General features: G+C 40.6%; 1 protein-coding gene and 4 pseudogenes across 5 annotated transcripts in view; 2 read left to right on the top strand and 3 right to left on the bottom strand.

The window, feature by feature from the left end:
- The window catches only part of LOC310799893 (phosphoinositide 3-kinase regulatory subunit 4-like), an 82,647-nt gene extending 79,211 nt beyond the window's left edge, over positions 1 to 3,436 (top strand). The window contains exon 24 of the mRNA XM_083662501.1: positions 1,067 to 3,436. Within this exon, the coding sequence (XP_083518627.1) occupies positions 1,067 to 1,237 (171 nt within the window). The 3' untranslated portion in view covers positions 1,238 to 3,436. The remainder of the gene's footprint in view (positions 1 to 1,066) is intronic.
- A 3,761-nt stretch (positions 3,437 to 7,197) lies between these two features.
- Positions 7,198 to 8,525, bottom strand: LOC310799904 (Ig kappa-b4 chain C region pseudogene; annotated as a pseudogene). Its single transcript, XR_014553994.1, has 2 exons — positions 8,505 to 8,525; positions 7,198 to 7,642 (listed from the first exon to the last, which is right to left on the bottom strand). The product of XR_014553994.1 is annotated as an Ig kappa-b4 chain C region pseudogene (transcript).
- An 875-nt stretch (positions 8,526 to 9,400) lies between these two features.
- LOC310800009 (Ig kappa chain V region 3547 pseudogene) lies at positions 9,401 to 9,892 on the top strand (annotated as a pseudogene). Its single transcript has 2 exons — positions 9,401 to 9,452; positions 9,561 to 9,892. The product of its transcript is annotated as an Ig kappa chain V region 3547 pseudogene (transcript).
- Positions 9,893 to 11,562: 1,670 nt separating this feature from the next.
- Positions 11,563 to 12,930, bottom strand: LOC310800185 (Ig kappa-b4 chain C region pseudogene; annotated as a pseudogene). The gene is made up of 2 exons (XR_014553993.1): positions 12,899 to 12,930; positions 11,563 to 12,038 (listed from the first exon to the last, which is right to left on the bottom strand). The product of XR_014553993.1 is annotated as an Ig kappa-b4 chain C region pseudogene (transcript).
- A 2,845-nt stretch (positions 12,931 to 15,775) lies between these two features.
- LOC310799903 (Ig kappa-b4 chain C region pseudogene) lies at positions 15,776 to 17,155 on the bottom strand (annotated as a pseudogene). The gene is made up of 2 exons (XR_014553992.1): positions 17,086 to 17,155; positions 15,776 to 16,228 (listed from the first exon to the last, which is right to left on the bottom strand). The product of XR_014553992.1 is annotated as an Ig kappa-b4 chain C region pseudogene (transcript).
- Positions 17,156 to 18,413: the final 1,258 nt, after the last annotated feature.

The following is an 18,413-nucleotide window of genomic DNA, read 5'->3' as shown; positions in this document are numbered from 1 at the left end:
GTTGGATCTGCCAAGGGGAGGGTGCCGGATCTTAGTTGAGCACAGACTGACCTTTTGGTTCTGGGCTAACGTTCTCCTTAATAAGAGCATATGTGCGAAGTTTAGGTTTAAGGCAAATATCGGCTGCCCACTTCTCCTTGTGTTGCAGAAAAAGTTGATTTTTAAGTTGAGATACATCACATGGTAATCTGTTTGTGAATACATACTGCAGATACATCACATGGTAATCTGTTTCTGAATACATACTGCAGATCGCTTTGATAGAGAATGGACAGCATTTCTCGAGCCCACGGATAGTTATGAGTGAGATTCCAGTTGAAAACCTTTTTTGTTATGCTGTCCTCTAACCAGTCTATTCCATAAGCGTACCATTTCACCTTTGTGTCTAACCTCACAAGGTTCCCAGCCCATATCAGCACAGATGGCCAAGTTTGGAGTCAGTCTGTGTACACCAAGAAAACAGCGAATAGCTCTATTCTGAATGTTAGTACAGCAAGTATGTACTTTTGATCCCCACACCCCAGCTGCATAGTCCATCACTGGACACACAGGATTTATATCACTGAGAAAAGGCATAGAAACGTACTGTAGGTCTATAATCGTAAAACTATACTGCTCTCGGATCACATTCCCACCACAAACGAACCGCTCCAGAGTTCGTTTGGGACCAGACCGAGACCACGTCCTCTAAAGGCTTTGGGTGTGGTTGTTTTGGTCCGCACCAAAGCTGTGTTAACACCTGCCCAAACGAACCACACCAAGGGGGAAAACAAGCCAGTTCAATTTAACCAGACTAAAGGAAATGAGTGAAAAGAGAGAAACACTAGAACTAACAATCGGCTCCAACATGGACTCAGTGGTTTACGGTTATAACAGTTATATTAATTTGTGATACTGTATATTGAAGTTAAAATGATGCTCATTATCCTTCTGTCTGGTTTTCACCCGCGGCCTCTGGGCGTCAAGTTAAAACTAAAAACGTGTTGTTGGCGTGTGTGTGTGCGTGCGTGCGCGTGTGCGTGTGTGTGTGTGTGTGCGCGCGCGCGCGTGTGTGTTGCATTTGCAGGAGATCCACAGTAAACAGAAGAGCGGGACGGTGGAGGACTCGCCGCGGCGCGGCCCGGACGCCCTCCCTGTGGGACACCATGACATCATCACCGACATCGCCACCTTCCAGACCACACAGGGCTTCATCGTCACCTCGTCACGCGACGGCATCGTCAAGGTGTGGAAGTGACCACGCCCACTACCCGTACATATGCAGATTTGTCCCCGTCTTTATTCAAGAGTGCAGTCTTATCAATTTGATTGATTTACTGATTTCATGTTCCCAGGGGCGTATTTTCCACTGGGGACAGGGGGGACATGTCCTCCGCACTTTTGAAAACCTAGATTCTGTCCCCCCCCACTTCTTAAACTGAAAAAATCATGGGTAAACTGAAAAGAATCATGCTTAATACGCTACTGTTTGACCAGCCATCATGTCCTGGCTGAGAATGTGAATTGAGTTGAGTGAGCTATTCACCTTATGTTCAGACCTTACAGTGGGTCAAATTCTTCCGGGTCCTGTTAACTCTTCCGGCGGTCACGGCGCAAAATAAGAGAGCTGTTTTTGGAGCGGACAGTGCGGGGGTTAAAATAAAGAACGTAGCCTACTACTTTGAGCTCGGTACACAGCAAGCAAGCGAGTATCCACTGTTAGCCAGGTCAGATAACGTTATCGTCGACAATGACGAGCACTTCCTTGTAAAACATACCTGGACTCCAACAAAGAAAGCTTCGGATAGTTTTCTCTCCTCCGAGCGCAGCTCGAGCCACTTACGCCTATAAGACCCGCAGACGTTAACGTAATTCCCTGGAATGCGAGACTTAACGAGCCAGTTACATGGCGTTGCGTTCTTAGACATTGCCGTTTGCTTTTTTTTTCGTATGTTACATACAATTGGCTAAATTATTAGTTAATTCAGAGTTAGATGATATTGGAGCAGCCAGCCATTTTATTTTATATTATTTTTAGCGGAAGTTGTAACACGACCGCACAACCCGGGTCAAATGGGCGTGGCTACATAAGGTGAATAGGCTACTCCAAAAGATTGCCATGGATGAGCGGACAGCTTCTATCATGCTTGGTTCTATGCTTGGACGGGGAGTCGCGGACATCAGGCCACTTAAAAAAAATCTCAGACTAAAAGAAAGCCTGTGCTGCTGCTGCTGCAGTGCTGCCTGACCCACATGTGTAGACCACTGAGATATATAGGTGTAGTTGTAGGTGTATATAGGTGTAGACCAACAATAATCAAGCGCCAAAAACAGTTAAATGGACTGTCTTTCTTTGGAGAGGCGATGAAAAAGAAGAGGAATTGGTTGGTTCATTATTGGTTGTAAAACAGCAGGAGTTCTATGTAACTTGAATGTGTTGTCCACCTTAACACTAGAAGGACCAGAATTCCATAACTACTAGAAAGACTAAGTGGTCATTTTGACCACTAGATTTAATGTAAACTCTATAATCTCTCATCATGATAAATACCCAATTGAGAGACTAATGCATTTATTGTGTTAAGATATATTTAAAAAAGATAAAACAACACCAAAATGGTAAAATATAGACTAAAAATAGGTCTATAACCCTGGGAAATAAAGTGAGGTCAAAATGACCGCCAATATGGTCTTTCTAGGTAAAAACGGTAATATTTTCTTTGCCTCTTGTGCAATTCATAAAACAACTATTTTAAATGACAATACAGACACTTTTAGGAAAAGTCGGTAGCAGCAGCATTGTACTTTTTAATCCAACAAAGCACTGTGGAATAATAATAATTATTATTATGTTATTATGTTATTATGTTGCATGTTCGATTTTGTAAGGTTTCCCTTCAAACCCCGCTCTCGCACTCAAATAGCGCCCGCTCACGCTGCTCAAACTCGGTGCTTACACTCAAATGTATTGTTGCTTGGACAGACTTCCTGCTCTCGCAGTCAAACTGCTTCTGTGCGCTTGAGAAACTTCTTGGATTTTTTTCTCTATTTGCGGGCACAGAGTTTGAGTACAAGCAGAGCAAATCTAAGCATGAGCGGGCGCTATTTGAGTGTGAGGGCGGGGTTTGAATGAAAGCCTTACACAATCTCAACATTCATGCTATCGAATTGATAGGCTGCGCCCTTGAATAAAGATAGGTAAATATCTCCATGAGCACACACACACACACACACACACACACACACACACACGCCTGGCCCCAAACTTCCTCCTGCAGTCTACGTTAGTAGATTTATGTAAATAAGGTGTTTTAAATCTGTTTGATTAATATAAATCGTGATCAGAAACTTGTACAAAATATGAAATCTAAATCATGAATTCATTTTGTTTTGTTTTTGTGTTTTTTTGCTGCAAAAATACCAATCACTGCTGATGTACCATGTGACATTTCACGGTTTGTCCAACAACTCAAACATGTCAATAAACTGCTGTTTGGCCAAACTGACCGCTGCCTGCTTTACCTCTTCTTCATATTCAAGCACAGAGCGCTGCCTGGAACACTGTTGTTATTATTGTACAGATCATTATTATCATCTGTATCTCACAAACCATGGCAAAGGATCTGCGTGGGATCCAATATGGCGGCATCAGTGGGACTGAATGTGGGGTTTAGCCCATAAGAGACCATGGGCCCGCTCTCTCAGTGATGTCATAAAAGCATTGTGACATCATCAGGGATGTCATACGACTGAGTCCCACTGATGATGTCATCAGTGATGTCATAAGAGCAAAAATCAAGTCCCAGTGGCAGACACTGAAAGAAGTGGGAGTCTGCAGGACAGGTGATCCAGCATCCCTGAAGTATGCCATCAAGGAGCAGCATAATGCGAGCTGCAGGGTGGGCGAGCGTAGGTGCCTAGTTAATCAGATAAGTAATTTTCTGGTAACATATCTGTACTTTTACTCAAGTGTGGCTTTCAGGTACTTCACAAAATCGGATACAATGCTACTCTCTACCTATTCTAGGCTGAGGACCATGAACTACCCTGGAACAGTTGTATTGGACTGCGAGTACACAGATGTTTTTGTCCAAGCGGCTTTTGTCTCACAGCAACTCCAAGGTGATCTGCTGATTAAACGATTGAACATTGGTATAAAATTACAAGATGTAGACTAAACATGCCGGAGGGTAGGGAAATTGTTAATTCGCACCCATAACCCTATAACAAAAGCAGAAACATTACAAGTGACAATATATACAAATGCAAATGTATAAATATACATACGTAGAAAAAGACGAAATACATTGTGCAACATGTCAGGTTAAAAGTGACCACAGTTCTGGTTTGCCTTGATGGGTCTTAAAAAGTGGGATATACAGTATAGTGCCACTGGTAGCTCTGTTTAATTAAAGGTCCCATTCCGTGCAAAAGCTGTTTTTACTTGTAAATGCATATATACTGCTGTCATCCCTCCCTGTAATGAGTGGTCACAACCTCAGAACTGCCAGTGTTTGATTTGTCCCTATCCAGCTTCCCCCTGCAGTCTCCTTCAAGCCACACCCACTAACGCTCTGTTCCCCCAGACGGGTTAATGTGACGTCACGCGGGTCCTTAAGCATACTGCGCGCGGTCTCTCTCACACAAGCTACCTGCACCATTTTGTCTATAGCCACAAAATTAACACTTCTAGCTGGAGCGACGCCAACTGTACGTGATCCAACACCTGCGGAGGTGCATTCGGTAAGTCTAGGCATTTGGAGATGTCCTCTTTAGCGTAGCAACCGTTAACACATTCACTGCCAGACGTTTTTTTTTTACTGTAGTTAGCTTCTGCCAGAGGGGTTTTTTGAGGATTCTGGCTCATCTTTCAAGACCCGAGGATTCTTTTCTGCTAAGATTTTGTGAACACACAATATCTCAAAATAACTAATAGAATGTGTGCTTTCTCTATCTAAAAGAGTTAGTTTGTAGAGTTAGTAGTTATGTAAGCATTAGCAGTTGAATACAGCATGGTTTCAGCGTCAGAAAAAATATTCAGAGATAAACGGCTTTTTGTGAAATTCGATAGAACAGTCACTTTAACCATTCATTTTTGGCTCTCTCTCTCTCTCTCCCTCCCCCTCTCGCTCTCTCTCTCTCTCCCTCTCTCTCTCTCTCTCTCCCTCCCTCTCGCTCTCCCTCCCTCTCTCTCTCTCTCCCTCCCTCTCGGGAGGGAGACGCACTAGGTTTAATCCTAGTGAGAGGGGGAGAGGGAGAGAGAGAGAGAGAGAGGGAGAGAGCGAGAGGGAGAGTTGCTTCCAACTCCTCCCTCCGTGTGTGTCCTCTTGGCCGCAGCGGCCGTGTCACAAGCTCGTTGCTGCTGCTGTAACCTCGCGTCACCAGTCTCATTGCTTTGCTGCTGCTGTGCCTGTCTGTGCGGCCGCTGTTTGAGGAAGTCTGGATGGAGGACTCGCTCGCTTCTTGGAGTTTTGGTTGAGAGAAGCTTTTGCGATTCTGGTCATATTTATGCTGTGTGTTTCAAAGTGTGTTCCATCCGTGATCTATTATGCAAATTTGCAATCCCGCACTGCCAGCAATCAGCGCGAAAACGAAAGCGTTTTCGCCAATCCATTTTCATGAGAATGGCTTCGTCACACTGCTTTTTGCTTGCCTTCCTCCTTCCTTGTCGCCACTTAGTGGGTCGGTGGAATCGGTTGTACACGTTGTACACGTCCAATACTTATATAAGAGATGTAAAAGGGTTAGATGCACATCCCACCGTCAAAAAAAAAAAAATCGATTTTTTTTTTGACGTATTACGTCCATGGCAGTGAACCGCTGGATTTTTTTTGACGTATATATACGTCAGTGGCAGTCAACGTGTTAAGTTAGCGATAGCTCGTTGCTAACGTTAGTTGTGGACACAACCTAGCGTGCTGGTCCACGGACGCTAATCTAATCTGAATCTGAGCCTGGGGCGGGCTCTCCCTCAGCGGCCAATGGGAACTGTTAGTTCTGAATATATTATAGAAACAGACCATTCTTGGGAAGCGACGAGATGAGGAAGTGACAACTCCGTCAGAACGAACGGGGTTGCTATATTTTCGACAAATTAATCCAGAATCATGTTTTATGGACCAGAGACACACGTTTTTAAGAGGTTACAGCTGCACGAATTGGGACCTTTAATTAATTAAATGTTCCTTTCAGATGGTGAAATTTGATTGAATGGTTACCAGAAACTTCAGAACTGGAAATAGTTGCATTACTTGAAGGATAATTGAATAAATGTTAAAGGTCCCAATTCGTGCAGCTGTAACCTCTTAAAAACGTGTGTCTCTGGTCCATAAAACTTCAGGTCAGCTTCATGTTACATCAAGATATCCTACTTTTTTGAATATATTTATTACAAAGACTGCATATTTTCAGATCAAGTATAAACTTGACAAAATCAGAAGACATGCTAATAGTAGACTTTGATCATTCATTCTGTTAAAACACTGGATCATCTTTCTATGTGTAACTAGCTTTTCCGTGTGTGTGTGTGTGTGTGTGTGTGTGTGTGTGTGTGTGTGTGTGTGTGTGTGTGTGTAAATATGCGTATATAATGAGTATTGTAGTCATATATTTAGATATGTGTGTATTAATATGTATATATGTATACATGTTATTGTATGATGTGTATATATTATATTTACATTTTCATATTATTATAAAATCTGAAACAGAATTACTAGTAAATGTTACACAGTAGTGTATAGACAGGGTTAGACCAGGAAGCTTGTTATTATTTATTATTTATGGAGAAGGGGTGGGAGTTAATAAGTTTTACTTCTTCTCACTCCTTTTCGAATATGTATATATTCTATTTTTCTTTGTTTCTGAAATGGCTTTTATTTTATTATTTTGCTTTCATATTCGAAATAAACACTTCAATCAATCAAAAACTATCCAGAGAATAAAAAAGCAGTTTTGCTACAGTCATGCAACTAGTGATAAAAGATCAGAATAAAAAATGGCATCTGTTCATCCCTCCATCAACAGCTTCTGTAGCTCCTGCCTGCCTTCAGGATACCACTGGTAAACACAGTCACTGTCAACAAGTTAATGAATAATATAATAAAAAATACGTGGAAACAACCATGTAAACACAGCTGATTTGTTGACAAGATCTTTATTGTCTAATAAGAATATTGGCCTAATGCGAGTAACAAAACATTACTATTGAAATGAGTGGTGTAATGAGTGGGGACAGAAAGAGAGAGAGAGAGAGAGAGAGAGAGACTACAGTGCTGAGTGCAGACTGAGAGCAGTAGCAGAGTAAAAGCATGTAGCAGAGGTCTCAGTGTGTCAGGTCAGGACTGGGAACACTGGTCTCTCCTCAGTGTCTCTGAGAGCAGAGACTGGGAGCCCTGGGTGGCCTCACAGGTCACAGAGCCCACCTTCCTCCACTGGTCTGCAGGGAGGCTCAGGGTGCTGCTCCAGCTGTAGTGGCCGTCCTCCTCCAGCACCCCGGGGCTCCTGCTCTCCTCCCAGCTGCTGCTGCTGCTGCCGTCCACCTTCCAGGCCAGCCTCCAGGCTGAGGGGAAGCCCTTGTTGGCCAGGCACATGAGCGTGGCCTTCCCCTGCTGCAGCTCCACGCTGGAGGGGGGCAGCACCGTCAGGGTGGGAGGGACATCACCTAGGAGACATGCACCAATCAGCTTAGAGGACAGGAAGGCTGTAGCTGTCAATCACTCATCAGGTGGTTTGACACTTTTACTGTGTGAGAGTCCATTTTCCCCTTTAAGAAGTTTCTGTCAGATGGTTTTTATGCTCCACCAGTCACAAACTCACACATTGTTTCACTTCCCTTTAAGAAGCCTCTCATGCATATCAGCACAGAAAGAGTCCTCATATGACCAAGAATATATCAAGACTACAAAATAAAGAAGCAGAGATTTGGCTACATTTAAAACAATTATCATCTTCATCAAACAACCATTAGCTGTATTTTAAATTATTCTAGAAACTTGAAAAGTTGCAAACTAAATGTATTGCAAGTACATTTTTAAATTGGATATTGTTCTCTTGTTGAGGTTTGTTGAAACATATACTGTACCTCTGTGTTTCTGTAAAGGCTAAGCCAAAAACCAAAAACAACGAAACAAACAAAAAAACATAACCATAAAATTATAAATTGTAAAAATAGCTTCTGAAACCTTACGCCTACTTGAAGCGACACAATAAGTGATTTGCCAACATTTTCAGTTAATCGCAAGTTGTCATTTATGTGAAAATTTAAGATAAAAAAGCAATTTTAGAAAGTGGTAATGTTTTTCATTTATCTTTTCAAAAGGTCAAGTTGTTGACTTGTCACAGTATGACTACAACATAAATCAAGAAGCTGCAAGTTAGACTCCGTGGAGAGAAGCAGAGAAAAGATAGCTATAGCCCAAGTGATGTAAGTAAACACACTGGATAATTATATCTATGTCTAAAATTCAGACACAGGAATAAAAATATGAATGAATATTATGGTTAAAATTTGTGCAGAATCTTACTTCCAACATCCAGTCTGGTTCCTCCACCAAAAGTGCTCCACAGTGATACAAACTCATTGAGCCACCGTACAAAAACCTCTGACTCTAAAGACACAGCTCTCTCACTTTGTCAGACAAAACTAAAACTACAAACCCTCAAGAAGAAACTTGATAATAATCGTTTTTTCCTCTGACCCAAGTGGAATAATTATTAAAGTGGCTATTTGGATTTATTTTTATTAAATTGTTTGTATTGGTGAAAATAATTTTGCATAAAAGAAACATATATCATTTTATATACATATACAATTTAATAGGTAACAAATTAAAATGTAGCTCATGGATTACAAAAATATGAGATAGGTTACTTACTTCCAACATCCAGTCTGGTTCCTCCACCAAAAGTCCACCACAGTGATACAGACTCATTGAGCTGCCGTACAAAAACCTCTGACTCAGAGAGACACAGCTCTCTCACTTTGAAAACAACAAGTTCATCAAAAATCTGTCTGAATTCATAAAACCCAGCTAGCTCATGGAATAACTAGCTAAATAGCACAACATTCCTACATTAATCACTTTTGGTTTGTATACTGCTAAATTTGGCAGTGTCTATAGCAGTGAACTTAAACAAGTCAAAATTACTTCTTGAAGAAAAGTTGTTTAAACATCATCAAGCCAAATCTACATTAAACTTAACATACATACATTTGAATCATTGATTGATCCACAGCATCATCAGACTAATCCAAGTCCTGTTGGAGTCACTCAGAGCATTTCCATAGAGAGCCACTTTGCATCAGCAGCACCATGCTCCAGTGCTCTGGGAGAGTTTATAATCCTGAGTGTTGAACACTGGATGACTGACAGCTGTCCTTCATGACAACAGAAGCCACAGAAATCCTCCTCATCCAAACATGACTTTGATCTCCATCCTCATCTGGACTCTCCTCTGCTGCTGCTTCACAGGTAAAGTCCAGAGGATCAAACTCCTCTCCTCTCTGAACACCTGTCCCTCTGAAATGAAGTGGAGAAAACCATGACGGTGGTTTTATGTTTTTGTCTCTGTATCCTCAGAGTCCCAAGGCCAGGTCACAGTGACTCAGCCTGGAGCAGTGAGCTCTGCTCCGGGAGGCTCCGTCACCATCAGCTGTCGAACCAGTCCAAAGGTTTATCTTTCTGGCAGCAACTATCTTTTAGCCTGGTATCAACAGAGAGATGGAGAAACTCTTAAACTCCTCTTTTACTCCGCTACAAGTCGAGCATCAGGGATTCCAGGTCGTTTCACAGGCAGTGGATCAGGGACTGACTTCACTCTGACCATCAGTGGAATCCAGGCTGAAGATGCAGCAGTTTACTACTGTCAGAGTTTCCACTACATCAACAGTCAGAATCTGTTCACACAGTGAAAAAGCATCGTACAAAAACCTCCCTCAGCTGGAGAGGAACTCATCTGAATCAACAGCTGCAGAGAAACTAAACATTAGAGGTGTGACTAAAACACTTTATAATATCATACAATAATTACATTTTAATCAAGAAAAGTAATTTGTAATATAGTTTTTATGATTGTATTATAGAAACTTGTTTGAAACAGGATTAAGTCTAACACTTTAGTAAAACCCATTTTAACAGTATAATTCCAACAGTCATGAAGCAAGATATCTTAAAGCAGATTATGATACATTGAATTACATCAAATAATTGAATGTCTTGACAAAATATTTAATGCACGGGATTTCAATTAGATACTGATTTCAATATAGCATTTTTAGTGAGATATCCTGAGTATCTTATATAAAAAAACATCCACAAATTACAACTCATTCAAATTATCCACCAAAAGAAAAGACAATTCAACGCATCGTGTAATTCAATATTATCACAATGTGTCATATTTTAGGATAAACATACTGAGTCCTTTAACAAAACAATTCTCCCAACCTCAGAATTGAACAGATTCAATCTAATCTATTTTCACTGAGTCTAAATGTATTTAATTTGACATTATTTATAAAATACACTTACATTTTCTTGGCTGTTTCAATGCATGACAAGTCAATCTCTATTCATATATTCTCATATTCATATTTACCCTGATGAAGACTCTTTTAGCCAAAACGCGTTGGTATATCCCTGTAAGAGTAAAGGATTTTTAATATAACTCAGAGTGCCTCGGATGTTTTCCCTTTTTGCTGCCTTCAACACCTGAGGAACTCCCTGCAACCATATTGGACAGCTACCTCTCTTTTTGATCTTGTATCTATATATGCCCCATCCTGGAAGAGCACCTGATTTTTACTCTGCAAACTTATATTGATGTCTTGACCCAATGCAGCACTCCCATCTTTATCTCTCTACTCATGTTTGACCTCGCCATGCTGAACTCCAATCTGTTGAAAATCTACTTCCAAACCGTTCAGCTTCAGGCAAGAAAACTGGAAAACCCTCTGTCAGTGATAATGCTTCCTCTTTTAATTTTTAAAGATGTCTTCTACCTTTTAATTGGAAAGGGGAACACAACAAGGATGTCCATTGTCACCAATTTTATTTGTCTCAGTGTTTGAAGCCTTGCAGAGACAGAACACCCACTATGTAGGGGTCAAAAGTGGAGGTCAGCTTCATGTTACATCCCTTTATGCTGAATATATCCTACTTTTGTGTATATATTTATTACAAAGACTGCATATTTTCTAGATAAAGTATAAACTTGACAAAATCAGAAGTAGATAAATAGTAGATGGTATATAGTGAATAGTAGACTTTGATCATTCATTGTGTTAAAACACTGGATCATGTTTCTAGGTGTAACTAAACAGAGAATAAAAAAGAACACTTTTGCTCCAGTCATGGATCTAGTGATGCATTATCAGAATAAAAATGGCCTCTGTTCATCCCTCCATCAACAGCTACTGTAGCTTCTGCCTGCCTTCAGGATACCACTGGTACTACAGTCACTGTCATGTTGCTGTCAATGAGTTCATGAATAATGTAAAACATACACATGGACACATGGATACCATGTAAACAGCTGATTTGGTGAAAAGATCTTTATTGTCTATTAAGAATATTGGCCTACTGCGAGTAACAAAACATTACTATTGAAATGAGTGGTGTAATGAGTGGGGACAGAAAGCGAGAGAGAGAGAGAGAGACTACAGTGGTGAGTGCAGACTGAGAGCAGTAGCAGAGTAAAAGCATGTAGCAGGAGTCTCAGTGAGTCAGGTCAGGACTGGGAACACTGGTCTCTCCTCAGTGTCTCTGAAAGCAGAGACTGGGAGCCCTGGGTGGCCTCACAGGTCACAGAGCCCACCTTCCTCCACTGGTCTGCAGGGAGGCTCAGGGTGCTGCTCCAGCTGTAGTGGCCGTCCTCCTCCAGCACCCCGGGGCTCCTGCTCTCCTCCCAGCTGCTGCTGCTGCTGCTGCCGTCCACCTTCCAGGCCAGCCTCCAGGCTGAGGGGAAGCCCTTGTTGGCCAGGCACATGAGCGTGGCCTTCCCCTGCTGCAGCTCCACGCTGGAGGGGGGCAGCACCGTCAGGGTGGGAGGGACATCACCTAGGAGACATGCACCAATCAGCTTAGAGGACAGGAAGGCTGCAGCTGTCAATCAATCACCAGGTGGTTTGACACTTTTACTGTGTGAGAGTCCATTTTCCCCTTTAAGAAGTTTCTGTCAGATGGTTTTTATGCTCCACCAGTCACAAACTCACACATTGTTTCACTTCCCTTTAAGAAGCCTCTCATGCATACAGTATCAGCACAGAAAGAGTCCTCATATGACCAAGAATATATCAAACTATAAAATAAAGAAGCAGAGATTTGGCTACATTTAAAACAATTATCATCTTGATCAAACAACCATTAACTGTATTTTAAATTATTCTAGAAACTTGAAAAGTTGCAAACTAAATGTATTGCAAGTACATTTTTAAATTGGATATTGTTCTCTTGTTGAGGTTTGTTGAAACATATACCTCTGTATTTCTGTAAAGGCTAAGCCAAAAACAAAACACAACGAAACAAACAAAAAACATGATCATAAAATTATAAATTGTCAAAATAGCTTCTGAAACCTTACGCCTACTTGAAGCGACACAATAAGTGATTTGCCTACATTTTCAGTTAATCGCAAGTTGTCATTTATGTGAAAATTTAAGATAAAAAAGCAATTTTAGAAAGTGGTAATGTTTTTCATTTATCTTTTCAAACGGTCAAGTTGTTGACTTGTCACAGTATGTCTCCAACATAAATCAAGAAGCTGCAAGTTAGACTCCGTGGAGAGAAGCAGAGAAAATATAGCTATAGCCCAAGTGATGTAAGTAAACACACTGGATAATTATATCTATGTCTAAAATTCAGATGAAGGAATAAAAATATGAATGAATATTATGTTTAAAATCTGTGCAGAATCTTACTTCCAACATCCAGTCTGGTTCCTCCACCAAAAGTCCACCACAGTGATACAAACTCATTGAGCCACCGTACAAAAACCTCTGACTCTAAAGACACACAGCTCTCTCACTTTGTCAGACAAAACTAAAACTACAAACCCTCAAGAAGAAACTTGATAATAATCGTTTTTTTCCTCTCACCCAAGTGGAATAATTATTAGAGTGGCTATTTGGATTTATTTTATTAAATTGTTTGGATTGGTGAAAATAATTGTGCATAAAAGAAACATATAATTGTAGATACATATACAATTTAATAAGTGTAGCTTGATAAATTAAACTTAATAGGTAACAAATTAAAATGTAGCTCATGGATTACAAAAATATGAGATAGGTTACTTACTTCCAACATCCAGTCTGGTTCCTCCACCAAAAGTCCACCACAGTGATACAGACTCATTGAGCTGCCGTACAAAAACCTCTGACTCAGAGAGACACAGCTCTCTCACTTTGAAAACAACAAGTTCGTCAAAAATCTGTCTGAATTCATAAAACCCAGCTAGCTCATGGAATAACTAGCTAAATAGCACAACATTCCTACATTAATCACTTTTGGTTTGTATACTACTAAATTTGTCTGGCAGTGATATTTATCTGTCTAGCAGTGAACTTAAACAAGTCAAAATAACTTCTTGAAGAAAAGTTGTATAAACAGCATCAAGCCAAATCGACATCAAACTTAACATACATACATTTGAATCATTGATTGATCCACAGCATCATCAGACTAATCCAAGTCCTGTTGGAGTCACTCAGAGCATTTCCATAGAGAGCCACTTTGCATCAGCAGCACCATGCTCCAGTGCTCTGGGAGACTTTATAATCCTGAGAGTTGAACACTGGATGACTGACAGCTGTCCTTTATGACAACAGAAGCCACAGAAATCCTCCTCATCCAAACATGACTTTGATCTCCATCCTCATCTGGACTCTCCTCTGCTGCTGCTTCACAGGTAAAGTCCAGAGGATCAAACTCCTCTCCTCTCTGAACACCCGTCCCTCTGAAATGAAGTGGAGAAAACCATGACGGTGGTTTTATGTTTTTGTCTCTGTATCCTCAGAGTCCAGAGGCCAGGTCACAGTGACTCAGCCTGGAGCAGTGAGCTCTGCTCCGGGAGGCTCCGTCACCATCAGCTGTCGAACCAGTCCACAGGTTCAGGTTGCGAGCAACTACCATCTTTTAGCCTGGTACCAACAGAGAGATGGAGAAACTCCTAAACTCCTCTTTTACTATGCTACAACTCGAGCATCAGGGACTCCAGGTCGTTTCACAGGCAGTGGATCAGGGACTGACTTCACTCTGACCATCAGTGGAGTCCAGGCTGAAGACGCAGCAGTTTACTACTGTCAGAGTCAACACTATATCAACAGTCAGTATCTGTTCACACAGTGAAAAAGCATCGTACAAAAACCTCCCTCAGCTGAAGAGGAACTGATCTGAATCAACAGCTGCAGAGAAACTAAACATTAGAGGTGTGACTAAAAACACTTTATAATATCATACAATAATTACATTTTAATCAAGAACACTCAGTTTTAATATAGTTTTAATGATATTGTATTTATTTGTATTGTAGAAACATTGTTTGAAACAGGATTAAGTCTAACACTTTAGTAAAACCCATTTTAAATATACAGTCGAATTTCAACAGTCATGAAGCAAGATATCTTAAAGCAGATGAGACATTGAATTACATCAAATAATTGAATGTATTGACAAAATATATAATGCACGGGCTTTCAATTAGATACTGATTTCAATATAGCATTTTTAGTGAGATATCCTAAGTATCTTATATAAAAAAACATCCACAAATTACAACTCATTCCAATTCTCCACCAAAGGAAAAGACAATTCAATGCATTGTGTAATTCAATATTATCACAATGTGTCATATTTTAGGATAAACATACTGAGTCCTTTAACAAAACAATTCTCCCAACCTCAGAATTGAACAGATTCAATGTAATCTATTTTCACTGAGTCTAAATGTATTTAATTTGACATTATTTATAAAATACACTTACATTTTCTTGGCCCTTTCAATGCATGACAAGTTGATCTCTACTCATGTTTGACCTCGCCATGCTGATCTCCAATCTGTTGAAAATCAACTTCCAAACCGTTCAGCTTCAGGCAAGAAAACTGGAAAACCCTCTGTCAGTGATAATGCTTCATCTTTTAATTTTTAAAGATGTCTTCTACCTTTTAATTGGAAAGGGGAACACAATAAAGCTGTCCATTGTCACCAATTTTATTTGTCTAATTGTTTGAAGCCTTGCAGAGACAGAACACACATGTAATATCCCAGGGGTCAAAAGTGGAGGTCAGCTTCATGTTACATCCCTTTATGCTGAATATATCCTACTTTTGTGTATATATTTATTACAAAGACTGCATATTTTCTAGATAAAGTATAAACTTGACAAAATCAGAAGTAGATAAATAGTAGATGGTATATAGTGAATAGTAGACTTTGATCATTCATTGTGTTAAAACACTGGATCATGTTTCTAGGTGTAACTAAACAGAGAATAAAAAAGAACACTTATGCTCCAGTCATGAATCTAGTGATGCAGATGTTCATCCCTCCATCAACAGCTACTGTAGCTTCTGCCTGCCTTCAGGATACCACTGGTACTACAGTCACTGTCATGTTGCTGTCAATGAGTTCATGAATAATGTAAAACATACACATGGACACATGGATACCATGTAAACAGCTGATTTGGTGAAAATATCTTTATTGTCTATTAAGAATATTGGCCTACTGCGAGTAACAAAACATTACTATTGAAATGAGTGGTGTAATGAGTGGGGATGAGAGAGAGAGAGAGAGAGAGAGAGAGAGAGAGAGAGAGAGAGAGAGAGAGAGAGAGAGAGACTACAGTACTGAGTGCAGACTGAGAGCAGTAGCAGAGTAAAAGCATGTAGCAGAAGTCTCAGTGAGTCAGGTCAGGACTGGGAACACTGGTCTCTCCTCAGTGTCTCTGAGAGCAGAGACTGGGAGCCCTGGGTGGCCTCACAGGTCACAGAGCCCACCTTCCTCCACTGGTCTGCAGGGAGGCTCAGGGTGCTGCTCCAGCTGTAGTGGCCGTCCTCCTCCAGCACCCCGGGGCTCCTGCTCTCCTCCCAGCTGCTGCTGCTGCTGCTGCTGCTGCTGCCGTCCACCTTCCAGGCCAGCCTCCAGGCTGAGGGGAAGCCCTTGTTGGCCAGGCACATGAGCGTGGCCTTCCCCTGCTGCAGCTCCACGCTGGAGGGGGGCAGCACCGTCAGGGTGGGAGGGACATCACCTAGGAGACATGCACCAATCAGCTTAGAGGACAGGAAGGCTGCAGCTGTCAATCAATCACCAGGCGGTTTGACACTTTTACTGTGCGAGAGTCCATTTTCCCCTTTAAGAAGTTTCTGTCAGATGGTTTTTATGCTCCACCAGTCACAAACTCACACATTGTTTCACTTCCCTTTAAGAAGCCTCTCATGCATATCAGCACAGAAAGAGTCCTCATATGACCAAGAATATATCAAACTATAAAATAAAGAAGCAGAGATTTGGCTACATTTAAAACAATTCTCATCTTGATCAAACAACCATTAACTGTATTTAAAATTATTCTAGAAACTTGAAAAGTTGCAAACTAAATGTATTGCAAGTACATTTTTAAATTGGATATTGTTCTCTTGTTGAGGTTTGTTGAAACATATACCTCTGTATTTCTGTAAAGGCTAAGCCAAAAACAAAAAACAACGAAACAAACAAAAAACCATGATCATAAAATTATAAATTGTCAAAATAGCTTCTGAAACCTTACGCCTACTTGAAGCGACACAATAAGTGATTTGCCTACATTTTCAGTTAATCGCAAGTTGTCATTTATGTGAAAATGTAAGATTAAAAAGCAATTTTAGAAAGTAGTAATGTTTTTAATTTATCTTTTCAAAAGGTCAATTTGTTGACTTGTCACAATATGTCTACAACATAAAGTGCATCAAGAAGCTGCAAGTTAGACTCCGTGGAGAGAAGCAGAGAAAAGATAGCTATAGCCCAAGTGATGTAAGTAAACACACTGGATAATTATATCTACGTCTAAAATTCTGACGAAGGAATAAAAATATTAAGGATTATGTTTAAATTTGTGCAGAATCTTACTTCCAACATCCAGTCTGGTTCCTCCACCAAAAGTGCACCACAGTGATACAAACTCATTGAGCCACCGTACAAAAACCTCTGACTCTAAAGACACACAGCTCTCTTACTTTGTCAGACAAAACTAAAACTACAAACCCTCAAGAAGAAACTTTATAATAATCGTTTTTTCCTCTGACCCAAGTGGCATAATTATTAGAGTGGCCATTTGTATTTATTTTATTAAATTGTTTGTATTGGTGAAAATAATTTTGCATAAAAGAAACATATATCATTTTATATACATATATAATCCAATAAGTGTAGTTTGATAAATTAAACTTAATAGGTAACCAATTAAAATGTATCTCATGGATTACAAAAAATATGAGATAGGTTACTTACTTCCAACATCCAGTCTGGTTCCTCCACCAAAAGTCCACCACAGTGATACAGACTCATTGAGCTGCCGTACAAAAACCTCAGACTCAGAGAGACACAGCTCTCTCACTTTGAAAACAACAAGTTCATCAAAAATCGGTCTGAATTCATAAAACCCAGCTAGCTCATGGAATAACTAGCTAAATAGCACAACATTCCTACATGAATCACTTTTGGTTTGTATACAGCTAAATTTGTCTGTCAGTAATATTTATTTCTCTATAGCAGTGAACTTAAACAAGTCAAAATAACTTCTTGAAGAAAAGTTGTATAAACATCATCAAGCCAAATCTATATTAAACTTAACATACATACATTTTAATCATTGATTGATCCACAGCATCATCAGACTAATCCAAGTCCTGTTGGAGTCACTCAGAGCATTTCCATAGAGAGCCACTTTGCATCAGCAGCACCATGCTCCAGTGCTCTGGGAGACTTTATAATCCTGAGTGTTGAACACTGGATGACTGACAGCTGTCCTTCATGACAACAGAAGCCACAGAAATCCTCCTCGTCCAAACATGACTTTGATCTCCATCCTCATCTGGACTCTCCTCTGCTGCTGCTTCACAGGTAAAGTCCAGAGGATCAAACTCCTCTCCTCTCTGAACACCCGTCCCTCTGAAATGAAGTGGAGAAAACCATGATGGTGGTTTTATGTTTTTGTCTCTGTATCCTCAGAGTCCAGAGGCCAGGTCACAGTGACTCAGCCTGGAGCAGTGAGCTCTGCTCCGGGAGGCTCCAGCACCATCAGCTGTCGAACCAGTCCACAGGTTCAGGTGTGGAGCAACTACCATCTTTTAGCCTGGTACCAACAGAGAGATGGAGAAACTCCTAAACTCCTCTTTTACTGGGCTACAAGTCGAGCATCAGGGACTCCAGGTCGTTTCACAGGCAGTGGATCAGGG

Source organism: Poromitra crassiceps, assembly GCF_964638095.1.
Source record: "Poromitra crassiceps genome assembly, chromosome: 29".
In the NCBI taxonomy this organism is placed as follows: Eukaryota; Metazoa; Chordata; class Actinopteri; order Beryciformes; family Melamphaidae; genus Poromitra; species Poromitra crassiceps.
This window is presented reverse-complemented; position numbering and strand designations above follow the sequence as displayed.